This window comes from Bubalus kerabau, chromosome 1 (assembly GCF_029407905.1).
Source record: "Bubalus kerabau isolate K-KA32 ecotype Philippines breed swamp buffalo chromosome 1, PCC_UOA_SB_1v2, whole genome shotgun sequence".
Classification (NCBI taxonomy): Eukaryota; Metazoa; Chordata; class Mammalia; order Artiodactyla; family Bovidae; genus Bubalus; species Bubalus kerabau.
This window is the reverse complement of record NC_073624.1, coordinates 75,084,575-75,109,042: the sequence shown is the minus strand read 5'-3', so window position 1 is coordinate 75,109,042 and position 24,468 is coordinate 75,084,575. Positions and strand designations below refer to the sequence as shown.

Sequence of the window (24,468 nt, the reverse complement as noted above, 5' to 3'; positions counted from 1 at the left end):
CAATTGTGTGGTAGTTTGAGCATTCTTTGGCATTGCCTTTCTTTGGGATTGGAGTGAAAACTGACGTTTTCCAGTCCTTGGCCACTGCTGAAAGTTGGACTATAAAGAAAGCTGAGTGCTGAAGAATTGATGCTTTTGAACCATGGTGTTGGAGAATACTCTTGAGGGTCCCTTGGACTGCAAGGAGATCCAACCAGTCCATCCTAAAGGAAATCAGTCCTGAATATTCATTGGAAGCACTGACGCTGAAGCTGAAACTCCAATACTTTGGCCACCTCATGCGAAGAACTAACTCATTGGAAAAGACCCAGATGCTGGGAAAGATTGAAGGCAGGAGGAGAAGGGGACGACAGAGGATGAGATGGTTGGCTGGCATTACCGACTCAATGGACATAAGTTTGAGTAAACTCTGGAAGTTGGTGATGGACAGGGAGGCCTGGTGTGCTGCAGTCCATGGGGTCTAAAACAGTGGGGCACGACTGAGCGACTGAACTGAACTGAATGAGTTGCTTTTTAGATGCACTTAAGGATGGGGGTTGATTGCCAGTGGAGCCAGCCCTGTGATTAGAAGTTTGGAGGTTTCAGTCCCACCGCCGACCTCCAGGGAGAGAGTTTGCAGGTGAAATCAATCACCAACGGCCAATGGCTTAAACAGTCATTCCTGTGTAGTGAAGTTTCTGTAAAGCCCCAAAAGGTTGGGTCTCCAGGAGCTTCCAGGTTGGTAACCACATGGGATGTGGGGACGGGGTTGGGGAGGGCTGCAATCAGAGCCTGAAGGGAACATAGAGGTTTCGCAACCTTTCCACAAAACCTTCCCCAAAGTATCTCTTCCATCTGGCATTCCTGAATTATACCATTTTATAATAAACTGGTGATCTGGTAAGTTTTGTGAGCCACTCTGGTAAATTACTCAAACCCAAGGAGGAGGCTGCTGGAACCTCTGAGATACAGCCGGTTGGGCAAAAGTATGAGTGACGACCTGGGTCTGAAGACCATTGTCTGAAATGGTGGGGTAGGGGTGGGGTAATGTTGTAGGATGGAACCCTTAACCTGTGGGATCCGACATGGCCTCCATGTGGAAAATTTCAGAATTGAGTTGAACTGTAGGACACCCATCTAATGTTGCAGAGTTGTTTGGTGGTGTGGGGAACCCCCTACCCTCAACATACACAATGACATTTTGCCCACATGGGTCTGTAGGTTATGGAGGTCAGTGAGCTGCTGGTGGAACTGAGAACTGGGAACTTGAGAGCTGGAGGGGAGCCAAGCCAGAGTGCACCTAGGAGCCAGAGAGCAGGGGCGGGTGTGGGGAGGGCCAGCAGACCGTCCTGAGTTGACATGCTGGAACGGTCTTTGGTCAAGTGGGAAGACCCAGGCGCAGAGCTGATGGTAACTAGCTGGAAAATCCATACTTTATTATTTTCTTCCAGCCCCACTGGTAGTATAGGATTGTCCTCAAAGTCGATTCATGCCGTGAATTGTCAAGTTTAAAGGAACAGGGCTACCCCAGTGGTGTCTGGAAGAATAAACCCAAGTACCCGGTGGTTTGTGGGCAAACTGGAACCGTCTCTGATAAGCAGGTATTGGCTTGGTCCTTAAAGGCCATCAAGCAAAGGGCTGAGCCACAGGGAGGCTGCTAGGGCATAGGAAGTGCTTCTGGGGTGGCTATCACTCACCATGACATGGTCAAGACACTAGACACACTTGCCCTTAAAATCCAAGTGCAGAGACCTGGCTCTGCTGCTAAGGCTTTTCACAGGACTCAAAACTGAAAACACAAGCACTACGTTTCTTTGCCTCGAGGACATTATTCAGACCCGCGGATGAACTTGCTGAGAAATACCAATGAAAGCTCAACTTGAATTATGGTGCACCTCCTGTTACGGCTTCTGTTCTCAGGAGGGTTAGAGGTAGTTGCAGCATGTGTTGACAAGTGGTTACAATTGAAGTGAGTTTTGTAGAACTGTATCCTTACCCAGAGTGTTGTTTCAAGAGGCTCGTTGGCCCTTTTGGAACAGAAAAATCTAGCATTGTGTTCATAATCCAGATTCCCCCAAGGTAGCCTGGCACAGAATAGAGACCTTACAAGAAAAATCTTGATTTTCTTGGGTGAGGGTGGAGAACGAAGAGCTGGAGCGTGAAGAGCTGGAGCAGCTGGGAGCAGTTTGCACAGATGCTAGGGGAAAACCACAGAAGAGCTCTGATGAGAAGAAATACAGCAGACGTGATAAACTATTCATCTTTAGTTTGTTGGGCAGTTGGAAATGGATAAAACTGCCTGACCAGCTAGGAGAGTATGTGTCAAGAAAAAAAAAAATCATGATTCAGTGGAAGGAACACAGCAGATGAGGTCAGATACTCTAATACTGAAATCCTCAGGCTTACTGTATTCCACCTGGACAAGTCCATTCGTCAAGTTCAAAGGTCAGTGTCCTCGTTAGTGGGAAAGGCATGCTTCTGCCACACAGAGTTGCTGGGAGATCAAAGCAATCATATACCAGAAAGTGCCTGCTTAAGTGGTTCATCTGTGGGGGGCGGGAAATGCAACTCAAACCTTGGAATCCTTAGAATTATTTTTGGACAGGAAATACATCAGAAGTAACCACTACCCTCTGCAGCTAAGCAGGAGAGCAGCAGCCACATGGCACAATTTATTGCAGCTGATTTTGAGACCAGCCGGCTGAGAGTCCTATTTGTGTGAATTATTGATTCCTGGAGTCTTACCTCTGTATCATTTTAAAGCTTCATTTTGTTGTTTTGCTACTTCTAAGAGAATCATAGAACTGGCTATTAAAATTCAGTCTCCTCTAACCTTAGGAAATCTTTCTAGAGAAACAGATTACTTTCAGATTTAAACCATATATTAGTCTCTCATCCTGAGGAGTTTGCCATAGAGATACATCAAGTCTAAGGTTCCAGAGAGCCAAGCCTCTTAGCCAGCGACTTTGACTTTACAGTTAATGAGCTAATCTGCTAACCTGGCACTAGTCGGCATCCATCTCTACTGTTGTGGTTAGTGTATCCCCACTGCCTGGTGTTGGCAGTGTTTCGTGACACTTACCCTTTTACCCCTTCTGGGTTCGATACTGTGGAGCAAACACCCGGGACTCACAGGCCAGTTGAGCAATGAAGAACTTTACTATTTAATCTAGGTCTGCAACAAATGTTCCCCCTTGCAGGGATTCCAGTTCACTGTGTTGAGAAACATGTCTCAGAGCTAAGACAGAGTGGGCTTCCTAATGTCCACTGCAAACACAGGCTTTGTGGCTCCTATTCAGATATGACTGAAGAGTGTGGCGAGGCTTGCAGAGAAAACGCCAGCCCACGGAGCAACCAGCCAGAGGGCCCACAGGACTGCTCTCCAAGCCTATACTTAATTACTAGTGCAACAGAGATAACTAAGATGTGCCACTATCCCCCGTAGGTGCTGCTTGTCCGGGGAGAGAACATGACTCGGAACAAAAGTGGGAAGGGAGAAGAAGGGCGATAAATCCCACCGACAGAGGCAAAGAGGGGTGCAAAAGCTGGGACCTGGGATAGAGACATTTCATACACTAGTAAACAGAGTCCCAAGAGTAACAGACTGTCACCAAGCGTGTTAGATGTTTGTGACCTCCGCCCCTTCCTCCTTCACACCCATCTCCCCCTATTCCTCCCCTTCCTACCTTCGATGAAAGAACATGAGGATGAAAGGGCCTAGAAATAAACCTGAAGTGTTTCCTCCACTCGAGGCAGGAAGTATCCATGGTGAGTCCATGAGGTGCCTGTGTGCTCAGTGGCTTCAGTCGTGTCTGACTCTGGGCGATCCCATGGACTGTAGCCTACCAGGCTCTTCTGTCCGTGGGATTCTCCAGGAAGGAATACTGAAGTGGGTTGCCATGCCCTCCTCCAGGGGATCTTCCCTACAAAGGGATTGAACCCCCGTCTCCCGCATTGCAGGTGGATTCTCTATTGCTGAGCCACCAGGAAGCTCGAGTCTGATCAGTTCAGTTCAGTCGCGGTTGTGGCCGACTCTTTGTGACCCCATAGACTGCAGCACGCCAGGCTTCCCTGTCCATCATCAACTCCTGGAGCTTGCTCAAACCCCATTGTTTGAGTTTGCTCAAACTCAATGGACCCCATGTCCACTGAGTCAGCGATGCCATCCAACCATCTCATCCTCTGTCGTCCCCTTCTCCTCATGGTCTCAATCTTTCCCAGCATCAGGGTCTTTTCCAGTGAGCCAGTTCTTCACAAAACGTGGCCAAAGTAGTAGAGTTTCAGCTTCATCAGTCCTTCCAATGAATATTCAGGACTTATTTCTTTTAGGATTGACTGGTTGGATCTCCTTGCAGTCCAAGGGACTCGCAAGAGTCTTCTCCAACACCACAGTTCAAAAGCATCAATTCTTTGACACTCAGCTTTCTTTATGGTCCAACTCTCACATCCATACATGACTACTTAGAAAAAAATGATAGATTTGACTATACAAACCTTTGTCGACAAAATAATGTCTCTACTTTTAAATATCTGTCTAGGTTTGTCATAGCTTTTCTTCCAAGGAGTGTCTTTTAATTTCATGGCTGCAGTCACCATCTGCAGTGATTTTGGAGCCCCCCAAAATAAAGTCTGTCACTGTTTCCATTGTTTCTCCATCTATTTGTCATGAAGTGATGGGATTGGATGCCATAATCTTCGTTTTTTGAATGTTGAGTTTTAAGCCAGCTTTTTCATTCTCTTTCACCTTCATCAAGCAGCTCTTTAGTTCTTTGCTTTCAGCCATAAGGGTGGTGTCATCTGCATATCTGAGGTTGTTGATATTTCTCCTGGCAATCTTGAAACCAGCTTGTGCTTCATCCAGCCAGCATTTCGCATGAGGTACTCTGCATATAAGTTAAATAAGCAGGGTGACAATATACAGCCTTGACATACTCTTTTCTCAATTTGGAACCAGCCTGTTGTTCTATGTCTGGTGTTCTAACTGTTGCTTCTATTAGTCTGTGATATCTTGTGCCAAAAAGCAGAGAAGTTATCAGAGCAAGTGGGTCATATAATGATATCAACACGACATCAACATGAAGGACTCCACTTGGCCAAAAATGAGGAAACTTTAGCTTGCAAAAGAATGTTGCTGTTGATTGTAACACATTATATATAAAAGGACCTATAGATTCATATTGATAATGTACTTTTAAAAGGTCATTCCCCTCCCCACTGGAAAAAACCTCCTTGGGACACCACTGGAAATATTTAGTCCACTAATTCCCTATTTTAAAAATGAAAGGAAAGAATTGGCATTCATTTTGCCTTTCTTGTACAAACTGTATGATCTACTCCACAAACTTGGTAGAAAAAGTAGCATCCGGTTTGCTTTTTAATCTACTCACACAAGTCCCACAGCCTTATTAGCAAGAAGTCCTGCATCTCAAGTTGGAGAACCCTACATTCCACCCTGGAGCTTCCCAGATGGTGCTCATAGTAAAGAACCCGCCTACCAAAGCAGGAGACATAAGAGACGCAGGTTCAGTCCCTGGATGGGGAAGATCCACTGGAGGAGGGCATGGCAACCCACTCCAGTATTCTTGCCTGGAGAATCCCGTGGTCAGAGGAGCCTGGTGGGCTACGGTCCATGAGGGTGCAAAGAGTCAGACACAACTGAAGCAATTTAGCACACACATCCCATCCTACTCCCTGAACAAGACTGGGGCTTCCTCATCTCAAAGGGAGGGCAGACAGACCTGGCTCCAATGTCATAGGTGCTCTCCCTCTCATGGCCACATGATGTCACTGTGGAGCTTTGTCCTGCCGGGTCCCAGCCACCCTGCAGCTTTGTGCCTTGCTCATTTCCAGCATGGCCCTGGGGGCCATGGAGGCAGGGCGTGGCCTGACTCTCAGAATTAAATCCCTCTCCATTCACACACACAGCACATCATGGCCAGTTCTGACTAGTTTCCAAACTCAACCACATGGTATGTCAGAACCAGTCACTTCATCTATTCAACAAAATACTAGCTCTACAATGTAGCAGGTACCATTTAAGGAGTTTGGGATATATCAGTAAACGAAACAAGTTCCTTGCCCCCCTCAAGGAACTTGGGGGTGAACATCTCCCGCATCTCCCCTCAGGCCTTTATCTGAGCCCAGGTTACCAACAAAAACATATCCTCCCTTCCTGATGACTTTGGCTTTGGGTGAGGGGATGTTCTCTCATTCATGGATCATTCTCTCCCCATGGATCATCTGACCCACTCCTGTATTCTTGCTTGGGTAATCGCACAGACAGAGGAGCCTCATGGACTACAGTCCTTGGGGCCACAAGAGTCAGGACACGACTTGGCAACTGAGCACGCATGCATCATTAAGGTACGTGTCAAATGTGGGGACTGGACTTTGCTAATACACGCACCTCTTTATAGTCAGGTAGGACTTTCTGATTGTATAAGTGAGTGCCACGAAAGTGATCCTTCCACTAATATCAGGTCTTAAAACTTCACATACACTACTTCATTTAAAATTGTGTTTCTTACCTATCTAGCACATCATAAGGTCCAGGTGAACCTACAATGTGCTAGGTACTATTTGAAGGGCTGAGGATATAGCAGTGAAAAAAAAGATATAGCAATAAAGCACACCCATCATGAGTTTACTGTCCAGTGATGATATCTGACTTGACCCTAACAATCCTGCAAGATGGGTAAGAAACACAATTTTAAATAAAGTAGTATTAGTCCCCTCATTTCCTTTTCAGAACATGCACTAGCCCCTCTGGTGTGTGAAGTACCATGGAGAGCAAATTTCAGTGTGCTCAGAACTTGGCAGACAGCAGTTCAGAGTGGGGTTCAAGACTTTGCATTTTCACACCATTCTGAGAGATGGCGATGCATCTGTTCAGGACCAACCACCCTTTAACTGGCAAGACAGGGCTGTTTTTCTTTCTCATAAAGCAAAGATGTAACAAAATTCTGGCCCCTTTCCTTCTAGTGTATTGTGGGAAATAGGCAGGTGGGGTGAGATGTTGGTATACCCTATTTCATAGGACCTAAGATACCCCTGCCTATAAGACATGGCCTGATTTTAGAGAACTGAAAACATGAAGGAAAAAAAAAACAACCAGTACATCTTAGAATCTATGAAATAAGGCACTTGAGTGGCATTAGAATATAATAGTTGAGTGGCTGGAGTCAGACAGACGTGCCCCCACTATTCAGTACCTCTGTGACTGTGGGCGAGCTTGAATTTCCTCACCTCCAATATGGCAGAAACCACCAAGGCTGCCTGGTGATTAGGCTTGACCCAGCCAGCTTGATATTTTAGTTCTCTGCCCAGTGACATAAAAATCCACAAATGACCACTTTGCATTTCCTTCAACAGTCCATACCTCTCTGAAGTTAAATAACTGGGTATAGAAGAATAATACTCTCCTGCTTGGAGAGTATTAATCTTCACATTTTGCCCTATATAGCTCTAAATTGTTTTACTCCTTTGCAAGAATGTATTTTGGGTATGATGTGTGTTAAAAGAAATATACATTTTAAAATGTGCTCAGTCGCTCAGGCATGCCAAATTCTTTGCAATCCCATAGACTGTAGCCCACCTGACTGTTCTGTTCATGAAATTTTTCAGACGAGAATCCTGGGGTGGGTTGCCATTTCCTCTTCCAGGGCATTTTAAAATAATCAAGAGTTAAAAAGCAAACCCCAATCATTGCTTGATATGTGCATTGGTTGTTGCAGAGGGTGTGCAGCAAACCTTACTAAAAAAAGCTGTCACGTTGTTAAATGAGTGTGACTTGCTGAGCGCATTGGCTGGTGTCCAGCACAGTGGGTCTCAGTGGACATGACACATGAATGTGTTTCCCTCTGGAAGGCAACCTCTTCTCTCTCTGCCCCCCTCTCACTGCTGTTTCTCAGCACTTGGAACCGTGCTTAGAACATGGAAAGACTCAGTACACATTTGTGAACGTGTGACCCTCAGACTATCCCTTGTGGGTGGTCAGAAGGAGGCCTGGGGGGTGGGGAAAACTTTAGCTGGTGGCACTGGCCTTAATGCAGGGGGAACAGGCTGAGGCCCAGAGCTGAGAAGGGTAAATGGCTGGAATTGCGAAACCAGACCCAAGGAAGGGAGTGAGGGAGCTACTCAAGCCGGGCCCCAGGGGAGGGTGTTCCTTAAAGGAGTACTTCTAGGTCTTCTAAGACTTCTTAAAGCTCAACATTCAGAAAACGAAGATCATGGCATCCGGTCCCATCACTTGATGGCAGATAGATGGGGAAACAGTGGAAACAGTGTCAGACTCTATTTTTCTGGGCTCCAAAATCACTGCAGATGGTGATTGTAGCCATGAAATTAAAAGACGCTTACTCCTTGGCAGGAAAGTTATGACCAACCTAGATAGCATATTCAAAAGCAGAGACATTACTTTGCCAACAAAGGTTCATCTAGTCAAGGCTATGGTTTTTCCTGTGGTCATGTATGGATGTGAGAGTTGGACTGTGAAGAAGGCTGAGCGCCGAAGAATTGATGCTTTTGAACTGTGGTGTTGGAGAAGACTCTTGAGAGTCCCTTGGACTGCAAGGAGATCCAATTAGTCCATTCTGAAGGAGATCAGCCCTGGAATTTCTTTGGAAGGAATGATGCTAAAGCTGAAACTCCAGTACTTTGGCCACCTCATGCAAAGAGTTGACTCATTGGAAAAGACTCTGATGCTAGGAGGGATTGGGGGCAAGAGGAGAAGGGGACGACAGGATGAGATGGCTGGATGGCATCACTGACTTGATGGACGTGAGTCTCAGTGAACTCCGGGAGTTGGTGATGGACAGGGAGGCCTGGCGTGCTGTGATTCATGGGGTCGCAAAGAGTCGGACACGACTGAGCAACTGATCTGATCTGATCTGATCTGATATTGTACTGGTGTTTTTCTGACTTACTTCACTCTGTATAATAGGCTCCAGTTTCATCCACCTCATTAGAACTGATTCAAATGTATTCTTTTTAATGGCTGAGTAATACTCCATTGTGTATATGTACCACAGCTTTCTTATCCATTCGTCTGCTGATGGACATCTAGGTTGCTTCCCTGTCCTGGCTATTGTAAACAGTGCTGCGATGAACATTGGGGTACACATGTCTCTTTCAATTCTGGTTTCCTTGGTGTGTATGCCCAGCAGTGGGATTGCTGGGTCATATGGCAGTTCTAGTTTTCAGTTTTTTAAGGTATCTCCACACTGTTCTCCATAGTGGCTGTACTAGTTTGCATTCCCACCAACAGTGTAAGAGGGTTCCTTTTTCTCTGCACCCTCTCTAGCATTTATGGTTTGTAGACTTTTGGATAGCAGCCATTCTGACTGGCATGAGATAGTACCTCACTGTGGTTTTGATTTGCATTTCTCTGATAATGAGTGATGTTGAGCATCTTTTCATGTGTTTGCTAGCCATCTGTATGTCTTCTTTGGAGAAATGTCTGTTTAGTTCTTTGACCCATTTTTTGATTGGGTCATTTATTTTTCTGGAATTGAGCTGCATGAGCTGCTTGTATATTTTTGAGATTAATTCTTTGTCAGTTGCTTCATTTGCTATTATTTTCTCCCATTCTGAAGGCTGTCTTTTCACCTTGCTTATAGTTTCCTTTGTTGTGCAAAAGCTTTTAAGTTTAATTAGGTCCCATTTGTTTATTTTTGCTTTTATTTCCATTCCTCGGGGAGGTGGGTCATAGAGGATCCTGCTGTGATTTATGTTAGAGAGTGTTTTGCCTATGTTTTCCTCCCAAGCTTGTTTTAACTATTTTTGGTCTTTTGTGTTTCCATACAAATTAAAAAGTTTTTCTTCTAGTTCTGTGAAAAATGCCATTGGTAATTTGATAAGAATCGTATTAAATTGGTAGATTGCCTTGGGTACTGTGGTCATTTTCACAATATTGATTCCTCCAAGCCAAGAACATGGTATATCTTTTCATCTATTTGTGTCCTCCTCAGTTTCTTTGATCAGTGTCTTGTAGTTTTCAGAGTACAGGTTTTTTGCCTCCATGGGTAAGTTTATTCTTAGGTATTTTATTCCTTTTTGATGTGATGGTAAATGGGATTGTTTCCTTAATATCTCTTTCTGATAGTTCATTGTTAGTATACAAAAATAAAACAGATTTCTCTATGTTAATTTTGAATCCTGCAATTTTATCAAAGTCATTGATGAGCTCTTGTACTTTTCTAATGTCATTTTTAGGATTTTTCTATGTATATCACATGCAAACAGTGAGTTTTACTTTTTCCTTTCCAGTTGGGATTCCCTTTTTCTTCTCTGATTGCTAGGACTTCCAAACTATGTTGAATAAAAGTGGCAAGAGTAGGCATCCTTGTTTTGTTCCTGTTCTCAGAGGGAATGCTGTTAGCTTTTCACCATTGAATATGATGTTAGCCGTGGGTTTGTCATATATTGCTTTTATTATGTTGAGGTAGGGCCCATCTATGCCCATTTTCTGAAGACTTTTAAAATCATAAATGGATGTTGAATTTTATTTCTAAGTTTTTTCTTTGAATGTTGAATTTTTATCAAAAGTGTTTCTGTGCCTGCTGAGATGATCATATGCTTTTTATCCTTTGGTAATGTAATGTCACATTGATTGATTTGTGGATACTGAAAAATCCTTCCATCCCTGGGATAAATCCCACTTGATCATGGTGTATGATCCTTTTAGTGTATTGAGTTTGCCAATATTTTGTTGATAATTTTCTGCATCTATGTTCACCAGTGATATCTGCCTGTATTTTTCTTTTTTTGTGATATCTTTGTCTGGTTTTGGTATCAGGGTGATGGTGGCCTCACAGGATGTGTTTGGAATTGTTTATTCCTCTGTAATTTTTTGGAATAGTTTCAGAAGAATAGGTGTTAACTATTCTTCAAATGTCTGTTATTAATTCCTTCTAGTGTATTTTTCATTCTAGTTATTGTATACTTCATCTGCTGGGTTGTTCTTTGTATTTTCTAGTTGTTTACTGAAAACTTCTAACTTCTCACTCTGTGCATCTATTCTGCTCCCAAGTTCTTTGATCATCTTTAAGATCATTACTCTGAACTCTTTCTCAGATAGATCATCTTTCTCCACTTCATTTAGTTCTTCTCCTGGAATTTTATTCCTTGATCTAAAACACAATCTTCTGCCACCTCATTTTGTCTCAGTTGCTGTTTGTATCTTTATGTCTATTGCAGATTAATTATATCTCTCAACCTTGGACAAGTGGCCCTCTGTAGGAGACGTCCTATGCGTCCCAGCCGTGTACTCCCCTTTCATCACTGAAGCTAAATGCTCTAGGGGTTCCCCCTAAGAGGGCTCCAAGGGTCCTTCTTTGTGGTGGGCTGATCATGCAGGCAGTCTAGTAGGCTTGGTTGGTTGACATGCCCTGCCCTATGCAGATGCTGCTAGCTCTGTTTAGTTGGGCCAGGTTACCAGTTGGTCGATTGTGCAACCCTGGGAGGCCTTGGAGGTGGTGCTGGCTCGCTGGTGGGCAGATACAGGGTCCCAAAGATGCGGGCTGCTTCCCACCTACTGATAGGTGAAGTCAGATCCTGGGGTTAGTGCTGGACTACTAGTAGGCAGAGCTGGTTCCTAGAGTCTGGCTGGAGGGCCCAGGGGTCTCAGAGCTCGTTTCAGATCAGTGATTTAGGGGGTCAGAGGGAGGGTGGGGAGTTTCCCAATACAGCTATGAAGTTCGTGGTATCCAGAAGGGTGCATTGGCCTGCTAGTGGGCAGAGCCAGGGCTCAGCTGGCACTGGGGTAGGGTCCAGCTTGCGTTGTGGGATCATAGTTTTCGGGCTTCTGGTGTCTGTCCCCTGGTGGGTGAGGCTCATCTGGAGGCTTGTGCAGCCTTCCTGAAGAGAAAGCCTAAGCCTGTCCACTGGTGAGTGGACCTGGGTCTTGGCTCTCCAGTGGGAAGGCCCCTGTCTTGGGGTGAGTCCAGAGGTGGCTGTGGGCCTTAAGAAGTTAGGCAGCCTGCCTGCTAATGGGCAGGGCTGTGTCCCTGCCCAGGTCATTGTTCGCCCTGAAGCATCCCAGTCTGGGGGCTTCCCAGGTGGCACTAGTGGTAAAGAATCCACCTGCCAATGCCAGACACAGGAGACGTGGGTTTGATCCCTGGATCGGGAAGATTTGGAGGAGGAAATGGCAACCCACTTCAGTGTTCTTGGCCTGGAAAATCCCATGGAGAGAGGAACCTGGCGGCTACAGTCCATCCGGTTGCAAAGAATTGGACATGACTGAGTGACCAGCGTGCACTTGCCCCAGCCCTGGAGCCTATAGTCTGTGGGTGAGGCCAGGTCTTGGTGCTAATGATTCAATACAGCAGCCACCAGGAGTGTTCACGTGGCTGAATATTCCTCAGTATGTCTGCCATCCATGTCCATGTACCCAGGGTGAGCCAAGCTCCCGCCTCTCCAGGAAACTTTTCAAGACCAGCAGGCAGGTCTGGCTTAGCCTTCTGTCAAATGGATGCTTTTGTTCTGGGTCTTGGTATGCATGAGATTTTGTGTACACCCTTGGTGTGCATGAGAGAGAAGTCTATGTTCCCCCCAATCCTGTGGGGCTCCTGCAGTTAAGCCCCACTGGGTTTCAAAGCCAAATGTTCTGGGGGCTTATCCTTCTGATGCTGGACCTTGGGCTGGGGAGCCAGACTGTGGGGCTCAGAACGCTCACTCCGGTAGAAGAACCTCTGCAGTATAATTATTCTCCAGTTTGTGGGTTGCCCACCCCGGGGGGATGGGATTTGATTATATCACCAGTCCACCCTACCCGCCCCACCCTCATCTCATTGTGGTTCCTTTTGCCTTTATTTGTAGGTATTTCCTGGTATGTTCTAGTCTTTTTCATCGATGGTTGTTCCCCAGATAGGTGTGATTTTGGTGTGCTCGTGAGAGGAAGTGAGCTCAGGGTCTTTCTACTCTGCCATCTTGGCCTCTCTCCCTTTCACAATATTTTTTGCCTACAGTACTGAAGCACTGATTAGAATACCAGAGAAGATACAATGATGGGCTTCCTGGCTCTTGCTTAGAGGCAGAGAATATGCTGAGCACTGTACCCAGCACAGTGCCAGGCATGGTGAGCAGGAACGAAAGGTCTTTGGCTTAGTCCTAATATCCAGCTGCAAAGGGCTAACTCTGGCTTCTCCCAACACCTGGGGTTGCTCCAGAACAGAGACAAGAACATGCCCCTGAGAAATTCTCACCTGTATACACCTGATGATTGCAAGTTTTAAAAAAAACCTCTCCAGCATGTCTCCTCCTTTTCCAGTTCTGAGTGGGACTTTGGAAATTCCAAGGATGTTCTTGAAGAATAGAAAAATCCTCATAATTGTGTGTGTGTGCTATGCTCAGTCATGGCTGCTAGCCTCACCCATGGACTGTAGCCTGCCAGGCTCCTCTGTCCATGTTGTTTTCCAGGCAATAGAGTGGGTTGCCATTTCCTCCTCCGAGGACCTTCCTGACCCAGGGATTGAACCCAAGTCTCCTGCATTGGCAGGTGGATTCTTTACCACTAGTGCCAAGACTGGGGAGGGAGGGGGGGAGCTGCCTAATCTGTTACTGAAATTAGTTTGAAAAGATACTTCGTCCTCAACCTACCTAAATACCGCCCCCCTGCCCCGCTGCCCCCGCCTCACATTTTCTCACCTTCCAGGTGACCCTGTACAAGGGCTCTGACATGGAGGACTTCGGATTCAGTGTAGCAGATGGCTTGCTGGAGAAAGGAGTCTATGTCAAAAATATTCGCCCAGCTGGGCCAGGAGATCTTGGTGGCCTAAAGCCCTACGATAGGCTCTTACAGGTAAGACCTCAGATGAAATTTTATCTAACTCTTTAAAGTCTTATTTGACCAGCGCTCACACATCCTCCTTTGCCTCAAGACCAGATCAGAGGCCCTCCTAGAGACCATAGACACTTCTTCCCTTAGTAGAATTTACCAGTTACTGAAACAGCATGTTTCCCTGAATACATTCCCCGGCAGATTCTAAACTTGAGAACAGGCATGTGTGCGTGCTGTTGCTTCATGTCAGTCTCTCTGCAACCCTGTGGACTACAGCCCACCAGGCTCCTCTGTCCATGGGATCCTCCAGGCAAGAAAACTGGGGTGGACTGCCGTGCTGGTACCTTATTCTCCCATTTCCCATTTTGCAGTGTTTGATATCTCATCTCACACAGTATCTAAAATCCAAAAGCTGAACCGTATTTACTTAATGGAGTAATATCATGATCAGGTTTGGTTTTACTGAGGAAAGCAAATTCCTGGATCTTATGTCCAGTTTTCAGGAAGAGCATTTTGCAGGAACAGGAGAAGGGTTGCCATCAGTCTTGAACGTGTATTCAAATAGAATGAGTTTGTCCCTAAATAGCTGACTTTCAAAGCATGAGGGTGCTCTGCTGGCTGGCTTTGACACATGTTCACCAAAGCAAGTTTACACTGATTCATTAGACCATTTTAAAACCAATTCTGATGATCTTTTTACCATGGCAATATAACAATTAGACTTGTCCTAAGAATATGGAACAGTTTCGTTTTCCATAGATACTCTAGTATTTGTTGAGTAAATAACAATGGACAAATGATTTGACCTCTATAAATTAGAAATGTACCTACTTTTGTGGAAGATGAGGCTATAAAAGCAGACTAGACTCAGAATTGTGAAGGGCATTGAATGCCAAGCTTTTAAGACTTTATTCTGGAGGTATATTAATTTCTTAAGCAGAATGACATATTTCATAATTCAGAAAGACCGTACAATTATGTCATAGGTGGACTGCTGTAGGGTGAAGAAGGGGAGGATCACAGGAAAGGAGACCAGGAGGTAAGGGTAAGATACTTGTACCAGACCCGAGCCTTTAATGCCTCTGTGCATCCTGGTGGAGCAGTCTGTAAGGCAGCTTACAGTTGCATTTGTTGCTTAAGAGAGATGTTAGAGCCAAAACTAAAGATTTGGGATACTGAACACATGGATTTGGATAAAGTTGCCTCAGGTGGATTTCTAGTAAGAAAGAGAACTGACGATAGTCAGACATGACTTAGCAACTAAACAACAATACAATATAATGGTCAGGTCCCAAACTGAGAAGATGCGAGAGAGAATGAAAAGTCAAGGAATGGAAGGAAGCAGCATGGAGATGATTTTTAAACTTGGGGTGGGGGTGGGAAAAATAAGGAAACATGAAAGAAGATGAGCACATGTACAAGCTCAGAAGGGGGCGGGATCATGAGAACTACTGAGAGAGGTAGTTCAGTATCATCAAGAGCACAAGTTGTGGGGGACTTCCCCAGCAGTCTACTGGTTAAGACTCTGTCTTCCAATGCAGGGAGCATGGGTTCAATGCCTGGTCTGGGAGCTAAGATCCCACATGCTGCAGGGTGCAGCCAAAATTTTTTTTAAAGAAAGAAAACAAAAAACAAAACACAGCACAAACTTCAGAATCAGCCAGACTGCCTGAGATCACATCTTTGCTGGACCACTCACCAACATCCTCTCTGGACCACTTACCAACTGCTGGTCTGAGGCACTTCTCCGAACCATTATGTGCCTCACTTTCCTCATCCGTAAATTGGGGATGACAGCACTTTGGAGCACCTGCCATGAGTAAGGCTATTTGCTCAGCTTGGTTGGGGATGTTAGATGTGTCCCTGCTCCCTGCCATCAAGGGCCTTACAGTTTAGTAGCAGAGAATAAGTAAGCTTATACCCCTCTTATAGTGTGCTCAGGGCTGGGATAGACTCTCTGTACAGAGTGCTCATTTAAGCACTTTCGAGACTCTTATCAACCTGTTATATCTGAAATGTTACTCTGGGTTTTGGGAATTCTATCTGTAACAATAATTCACCATGGTGCTTCTTGCCATTTCAGGTTAATCATGTCCGAACAAGAGACTTTGACTGCTGCCTCGTTGTACCCCTCATAGCGGAATCTGGTAATAAGCTGGACCTGGTTATTAGTAGAAACCCCCTGGCTTCACAGAAGTCCTTAGAACACACTCTACCAGGAGGAGAATGGAGTGAACAGAACAGTGCTTTTTTCCAACAGCCGAGCCACGGTGGTAATTTGGAGATACGAGAACCCACTAATACACTATAGCAACGCTTTTTATAAAGCGGGACAAAAGACAATATCTACATGGTGCTAAAAAAAAAAAAATCCCTTTAAGATTTCTGTGACATCTGAAGCACAGATAATCGCGTGGCATTAACCACAAGCACAGGGGTCTTTTAAATCTCTCATGGCTCATGTTCACGTCCCTTTTCAAGTTGAAGAGGTTTCTTTGTTGGTGATCACTATGGTATATGACAGGCAATCCCCTGCCAAATCCAATGGTAGAGAAAAAGAAAAACAGGCCACCCCTCTCTACAGTTAACATCAGAGGACATTTTTTCACAAGTCCATCTTCCTGTTCCTTTTTAAAAAGAGAAATGTCTGTTTGAAAATATTCTCTAAAATAATTTCCTTAATTCACTTTGACATCAGTTTCTTACTACAAAGTTATTCATGTTAAGAATTTAACTGACAAGGCTTTTCATAAAGCTGGCCCTGCTAGAACTAGCCTGGTGAACTGCTGGGACTGCTGCTATGGGAGGGGTACAGGTATAAACTATCTCATGACGTTTCAGCAACGGTGCACGTAGGAGACCATAATAGGTGGTGGTAAATGTTTTGCCCAAGTATAGGAATGATTTTAACTAAGATGTATGCTATTCCCTATGCAACAAATGATCAAACAGGATATGTCTTGTGACCTGTTTTTTTGGATTTTTTTTTTTTAAGGACACATTTTTTAATAGCTGAAAACTCTCTGGTAATGAATTAGGGTGTTTAGTAACACTGAGAATTAGTTAAATTATCTTATTTTTAAAATTCAAGACTAAGAATTTAAGAGAGAATGAAGAGTCTATTAAGATGAGGTTTATCTTAAGGATAGGCAATTGAAACTCATACTGCTTGACATGTTTTGAAAACTGGTTATACTGAGGGGTGTACAGCACATGTACATAAATGACTCTGGACTGTCTTTTGTTCTGAGCCATGCCACTGACTGAAATTGTAAATACATTTTCACGAAATGCATTGCCAATTATTACCATCCCCCAAAGCAATAAACTGTGACGGTTGCTTTTAATGTCTGTCAGCAACTGTTTTCATTTGTTCAGATATTTTGAATAGTTACACTAATAACTGTTATTTGGTGAATATTAAAAAAAATAGATCTGTATATTGATTGTAGAATCTCCATACTGAAAAATTATTTTCCAAACATTTTTATTTTGGTCAATAATTAAAACTGCTTAGGCAAAGCATCTGAACACTGTGTCCTTTGTTTAAGGAAAAAGTTCACCTTTTGTTTCTGTGCAAAGAAATATATTATTTCAATCGTATTTCAGAACCGCCAGGGCAAGAAAGTATAAAGCAGAATCATGTTAAGAAAAAGATCATGAGTCACTTAAATATGTATTTTTATTTGTAACAAACAAGTATTAAACTGTAAAGTATTTTTGTACAAATTTAATACTTTAATAGCATGGTATTTATCGTCTATGTATGGTTTTGGGGAATTCAAAATTGTTGCAAATATTTGTATGGGAATAAAAAAACCCTCTACCAAATGGAATAAACAGTGATTTTAAAAAGCAAAAAAAAGAAAAAAAAAAAAAAGACCTTTTTTGGTGCTTTGGATATATTTTAGTGTTCTATACTGAGCCCTACACAACACTAATGGTTGCATAATTTTCTAAAGGAGGAAGGTTTTGCCATAAACTTGAAAAGCATCATGGAGGAGAAGAGCTATGGTTTTGATATTTGATCTGGGTTTGAATTCCAGCTCTGATACTCACTGGGGGTATGAAATTTACTTTCTTGAGGCAGTCTTCCCACCTGTGATACTGAAGGTCATATCTACATTCCAATACTTTCATGAAGAGAGGTGTGACACAGATGTAAAAATGCTGGAACAGCTGGCAAACAGGAACACCTCTAAGACTAATGATACACTTATATTAGGTGACAAAGCTTGATCTTGAGTCTAACTTAAGGATCATATCTACCCCCTGAGAACACAGTATGTACTCTATAAAATATATTTTCAAAAACTATTAGCATGATTAAAATTTATATATTAAAAAAAAAGAAAACTATACCTTATAGTTCCCAATGTTTTCATTTTTGCAAGTTGCCTAGCAGGCTTTGTAAATTCACAGGAACAAGGCAGGATGTCCATTCTTGCCACTTCTACTTAACAGGTTCTAGCCAGGGCAGCATAACCAGGAAGCAAAATAAAAGGCAACTAAATTGGAAAGGAAGTAAAACAAACTCTACTTGCAGATGATACAATCTTGTATATACCAAAATCTTAAGGAATCTGCTAAAAAAACCTATTCAAATAATGAGTTTTAGCAAGGTTGCAAGATACAAGATCAATATATAAAAATCAACTGAATTTCTATATAGTATTAATGAACAAAAATAAAAATAATTATATTTTCAAAGGATCAAAAATAAAATACTTAGGAATAAATTTAATGAAAGTACAGAGTAGGTGTGAAGATGGCAGAGTAAAGACCCTGCACTCACCTTGTCTCACAAGCACCAAAGTTACAACTATTTGCAGAACAACCATTGACGGAAAAAGACTAGAAGCTAGCAGAAGAGATCAGAAGGAACCATAACAAGAAAGGAGAGGATCTGCAATATAATCAAATCACATATCCCCCTGGTGAGTGACCCATGAACTGGAGAATAATTATAACGCAGAGGTTCTCCCACAAGAATGAGAGTTCTGATTCCCCCACATAAGGCTCCCAGCCCAGGGGTCCAGCACTGGGAAGACAAGCCCACAGAGCATTTGGCTTTGAAGGCCAGCAGGGTGGTACTGAGGGCTTCCCTGGTGGCTCAGAGGTAAAGAATCCGCCTGCCTATTCAAGAGACACGGTTTCAATGCCTGGGTCAGAAAGATCCCCTGGAGAAGGAAATGGCAACCCACTCCAGTATTCTTGCCTTGTAAATCCCATGAACAGAACAGCCTGGCAGGCTACAGTCCATTGGATCGAAAGAGTCAGACACGACTTAGCGACTAAACAAGGCTGGAACTGGAGAAGCCTCACAAGACTGGGAAATAGAGACTTCACTCTCAAAGGGCACACGCAAAATCTCACACACACCAGGATCTAGGGTGAAAGCAGTAATCTGATAGAAGCCTGAGCCAGACCTACTGCTGGTTCTGTAGATTCTTGAAGAGGTAAGCTGTGGACACAGACACTGGTGCCAGACATTGGGGAACATTCAACTGCGTGAACACTCCTGGTGGCTGATGTGCTGGATCATCAGCACCAAGACTTGGCCCTACCCAACAGACTACAGGCTCCAGTGCTGGGGACACCTCGGGCCAAGAAACTAGCTGGGCAGGGACACAGCACAGTCTGCCTAGAGACACCCTGACTCCACCTCTAGACATATACCTAGACATGGCCCTGCACACCAAGGGCCAGTATTGGCCTCCATACACCAGTGGGCAGGCATCAGCCCTTCCTGACAGGAAGCCCACACAAGCCTCTAGACCAGCGCTCCCCAGTCTTTCTCTCACCAGGGACAGGTTCCACGGAAGACAGTTTTTCCACAGACGGGGGCAGGTTTGAGATGACTCACACACATTACATTTATTATGCTGCTGCTGATCTGACTGGAAGTGGAGCCCAGGCAGTAATTCAACTGATGGGGAGCAGCTGTAAATACAGGGGAAGCTTTGCTCGCTCACCCACCACTCACCTCCTGCTGTGTGGCCCGATTCCTAACAGGCCACAAACTGGTGCTCTAGACCAGCCTCACCCACCAGTGTGCAGACGCCAGAAAGAAGACAACTCTGATCCTGCAACACAGGCCAGACTCCACCCTGGGACTAGCTGGGCCCTTGTCCTGCTCACTAGCAGGCGAATGCAACCTTCTAGACAGTTTGGACCCCATGATCAACAGTCTGGAATGGACCTGCCAACAACAACAATCTAAAATGCATTCTAAGATCTCTGAGCCCTGCAGCCAAACTCCAGAAAACATCCCTTAACTGCTAGTAGCTTGGCACTACTCCCAGGATCTGGCTTCACCTGTCCGTGGGCATCTACAGCCCCAGAGTCTTTGCGACCCTGACTCAGCCCACCAGTAAGCCAGCACTAGCCTCAGGGCCCCCTAGGGTTCCGAGAGCAGCCACTCGGTGACCAAGCCCAGCTAGAGAGCAGCCAGCAGCATACACACAAGGCAAGGCCAAACAACCAGACTAGGAACCAACCAAGCCTACCATACCACCCACGTAGCCAGCCACAAAAGAAAGATTCATGCAACCCTCTAAAGGAGCCCCAAGAGAATACAGCTTCAGTGACAAGGGGAGTGCACTGCAGGGATACACAGGACATCTACACTGTGCCACTTCTCCAAGGCTGAGGAATATAACTAACCTACCGCATGCATAAAAATATAAATAGCAACAGACAAGACAGGCGTCAGAGGACTATGTTCAAGACAAAGTAACAAGATAAAACTCCAGAAGAAGAGCTAGGTGGAGATAGGTGATCTACTCAAGAAACAGTGAAGAGTAATGATGGTGTAAAGATGATCGAAGAACTTGGGAGAAGAATGGATGCACAGAGCAAGAAGTTACTTTTTAACTAAGAATTAGAAAATATAATGAACAACCAGAGATGAATATAACAACTAACATGAAAAACACACTAGAAAAAATCAATAATAGGCTAAATGATACAGAAGAGTGTATCAGAGAGCTGGAAGACAGTAGTAACTGCTGCTGATCAGAAAAGGAAAGAAAAAAAGCAAGGACAGTTTAAGACAGCTCTGGGACAACATTAAACACAATAATATTCGCATTATAGGGGTGCCAGAAGGAGAAGAGAGAAAGGACTTGAAGAAAATATTTGAAGAGAGAAAAGCTGAAAACCTTCTTAACCTGGGGAAGGAAACAGTCAACCCATATCCAGGAAACACAAAGCTTCATACAGGATTAACCCAAAGAGAACCAAACCCACCAAGACACACTGTACTCAAAATGCCAAAAATTAAAGAGTGAATGCTAAAAGCAGCAAGGAAAAAGCAACAAATAATATAGAGGGGAATTCCCATAAGCCTGTAAGCTGATTTTTCAGCAGAAACTACAGGCTGGGAGGGAGTGGTACAATATACGGAAAGTGATAAAAGAATCTACAACCAAGAATATCCTACCCAGCAAGGTTCTCATCGAGATTTGATGGACAAATCAAAAACTTCACAGACAAGCAAAAGATAAAAGAATTCAGCACCAACAAAATTAGCTTCACTACAAATGTTAATGGAACTTCTCTAGGCAAGAAAGAAAAGGCCAGAACCAGAAACAAGAAAATTATGGAGGGAAACAATCTACCAGTAAAGGCAAATATACAGTAAAGGTAGGAAATTACCCACACACAAAGCTAGTAGAGATATTAAAGGATAAAAACAGTAATATCACCTGTATCTATAATAAGCAGTTAAAGGACACAAAAAACAATTAGATGTAAAATATGGTATCAAAAACAGTAATCATGAGGGGAGGAGAGTACAAATGCCAAGGAGGAGTATTTAAAATGCATTTGAAATGAAGAGATCAGTCACTTAAAACAATCACATTTATATACAGACTGCTATATGAAAATCTTATGGTAACAGCAAACCAAAACTCGATACTAGATATACATGCAAAAAAAAGCAGTCCAAAATAACACTAAAAATAGTCATTAAATCATAAGAAAAAAGGAGGAGAAACAGACCTACTAAAACAAATCTGAACCAACTAACAAAACAGCAACAAAACATACACATCAATACTTATCTTAAGTGTAATGGGACTAAATGCTCCATCAGAAGACACAGACTGCCTGAATGGTTACAAAAACAAGACCTGTATATATGATGCCTACAAGAGACTGACTTTAGATCAGAAGTCACAGAGAGACTAGAAGTGAGAGGGTGGAAAAAGACATGCCATGCAAATGGAAAAAGGAAGAAAAAGTCAGAGTAGCAACACTTGTATCAGACAAAACAGACTTTTAAAAAAGACTTTTACAAGAGACACATTTTTCTTATGGTGGGCTCTTACTCCACCATATAAAAAAATTAACTCTAAATGAATCAGAGTTAAATGTAAGACCTAGAACTATTTAACTCTTAGAAGAAAAAAACAGAAGTCTTCATAATGGATAAGCAATGGTTTCTCAGATATAGCACCAAAAGCACAAATAATAATAACAATAACAAAAATACATACATTAGACATTATCACAGTTAAAAACTTGTGTTTCAAAGGATACCATAAAGTGAAAATAAGATCTACAAAATGGGGAATTTTTTGCAAATAATGTTTCTAATAAGATACTGGTATACAGACTATATAAAGAACTTATACTAGATAATAAAAAGAAAAATAACCCAATTTGTAAGTGGACAAAGGATCTGAACAGACACATCCCTGAAGAAGACATACACATGGCCAGTGAGCACATGAAAAGATGATCGACATCATTAGTCACAGGGAAATGCAAATTAAAGCCATAGTGATATGTCACTTCATATCCATAGGATGGCTCCAGTTAAAAAGTCAGGTAATAATGAATGTTAGAGAGAATGAAGAAACTGGAACCCTCACACCCTGCTGGTGTCAACATAAAATGGTACAGCTGCTTTGAAAAAGTCTAGCAGTTCCTCAAAAAGCTAAACAGGGTTACCATATGACCCAGCAATTCCACATCAAGGTATATACTTAAAAGAAATGAACATATATACCTGTACAAAACCTTGTACACAGCGTTATTTATGATAGCCAAATAGAGGAAACAACCCAAATGTCCATCCACTAATGAATGGATAAATTCAATGTACCACATCCAAACAATGGAATATTTGGTAATAAAAAGAAATGAAGGGATTTGCCTCACACACTACTGAAAGCAAGAAGGGTTATTAGCAGCTCTCCTAGAGCCACTTGCAAAAATTCAGCCATGGTTCCTGATCTCACAACATCAGCTCAAACCAGCATGGTCTCACCTGGAAAGACAGCATCAATACACACCACCAGTTTTTCCTTCAGTACACAAGGGATATAGGCTTCATCAAGTTGGATGGAGTGATGATTCTGGAATGGATTATCCAAGACATATATAGCCAATAAAAGAAATAATGCTAGTTCTTTGCACATCATTTTTTTTTAATCTTGAGAGAGAGATGAAGCACTGTTACATGTTACAATGTGGATGAAGTCTGCAAACATTATTCTAAGTCAAAGAAGTCAGTAACAAGGGACCATATATTGTATGATTCCACTGGAGAAGGGAAATATAGAAAACTCAAAAAAAAAAAAAAAATCGAAACACTTTGAGAGAAAAAATATCTTCAAAGTGTAATATTTTTAAAACAATAAGAAATGATAATTGTGTGACATGATAGACATGTTAATGCTACAGTGGTAATATTGCAATATAGAAGTATTAAACCAACACGATGCACATTATATCTTAAATTATACAAAAACCAATGAAATTCCTGCTCAGAAGGAATTTCTAGGAAAGTGCCTAAAAGACGCAGGCAGCAGTGATGGAGCAAGTGGCAACCTTGTGACGTGACCAGTTTAAAGTACACAAAATACCCTAGAATCTGTGTTAATGATTTAAGAGATGTAATTAGTTTATCTTTACCATTGCTTCAACCCATTAGCAAAGATCACCCACAATGATGATGGAAGTTAATAAGGCATTATTCTAAAAATAAAACAATTTTAAAACACTTTTAAAATTCCATGGGCAGAAGAGCCTAGCAGGATATACAGTCCATGGGGCTGCAAAGAGTCAGACACAACTGAGCAACTGAACACTTAAGTACAGCGTTTTTAAAAATACATATATAACATATTTTTCCATCATATATGACCAGTGCTACCAGTTCTCCTGATGACAGATGTCAATATCATTAAGATTTTCTTTGATGAATACACTGAAAACAGTTGCTACTACAAATACCTTAAAATAGAACTCGTTAACAGACGTCTTCTTTTGTCTTAATCCTTTGAAGCCATGATTTCATTTTGTATTGCATGGAAAAAACAGACAATTATTTTGAGCAATCTGAAATAAAACTAAGTTTCTTGATTATTTGTGGATTTGAAAAGTTGCTTGGGGGTTAAACTATTTAGTCTCAGATTCTGAAGCTTAGAAGACACTTGTGGAGATGATTCTTCCACCTGTTGGAACAATAAAAATAACGTTAGTTTTATAGAAATGTAGTTGGTCTACCCTATGTACTTCTATTCCCTCTGACTGCTTCTCAGGAACTTCATACATTTTCTGACTTCTTGAGCACACCAGAACAATCAGTTGTCATTCTGCTTAGGCTTATTGTGAAAACCCCAGTCCCCACCTCCAGGACTGGCATATAGAAGTGACTATTTGCTGAATAAGTACATGTATCTAACTTCTAAAAG

The 24,468-nt window shown here is 42.9% G+C and overlaps 2 protein-coding genes across 6 annotated transcripts in view; one reads left to right on the top strand and one right to left on the bottom strand.

The window, feature by feature from the left end:
• Positions 1-16,700, top strand: part of GRIP1 (glutamate receptor interacting protein 1) — a 473,319-nt gene extending 456,619 nt beyond the window's left edge. For all 3 annotated transcript variants that reach the window (XM_055579837.1, XM_055579830.1, XM_055579839.1), the window contains 2 exons: positions 13,634-13,780; positions 15,843-16,700. In XM_055579837.1, coding sequence (XP_055435812.1) covers positions 13,634-13,780; positions 15,843-16,070 — 375 coding nt within the window. In that variant the 3' untranslated portion in view covers positions 16,071-16,700. The remainder of the gene's footprint in view (positions 1-13,633; positions 13,781-15,842) is intronic.
• Positions 16,701-17,423: 723 nt separating this feature from the next.
• Positions 17,424-24,468, bottom strand: part of HELB (DNA helicase B) — a 66,322-nt gene continuing 59,277 nt past the window's right edge. For all 3 annotated transcript variants that reach the window (XM_055579822.1, XM_055579818.1, XM_055579812.1), the window contains exon 13: positions 17,424-24,228. In XM_055579822.1, coding sequence (XP_055435797.1) covers positions 24,124-24,228 — 105 coding nt within the window. In that variant the 3' untranslated portion in view covers positions 17,424-24,123. The remainder of the gene's footprint in view (positions 24,229-24,468) is intronic.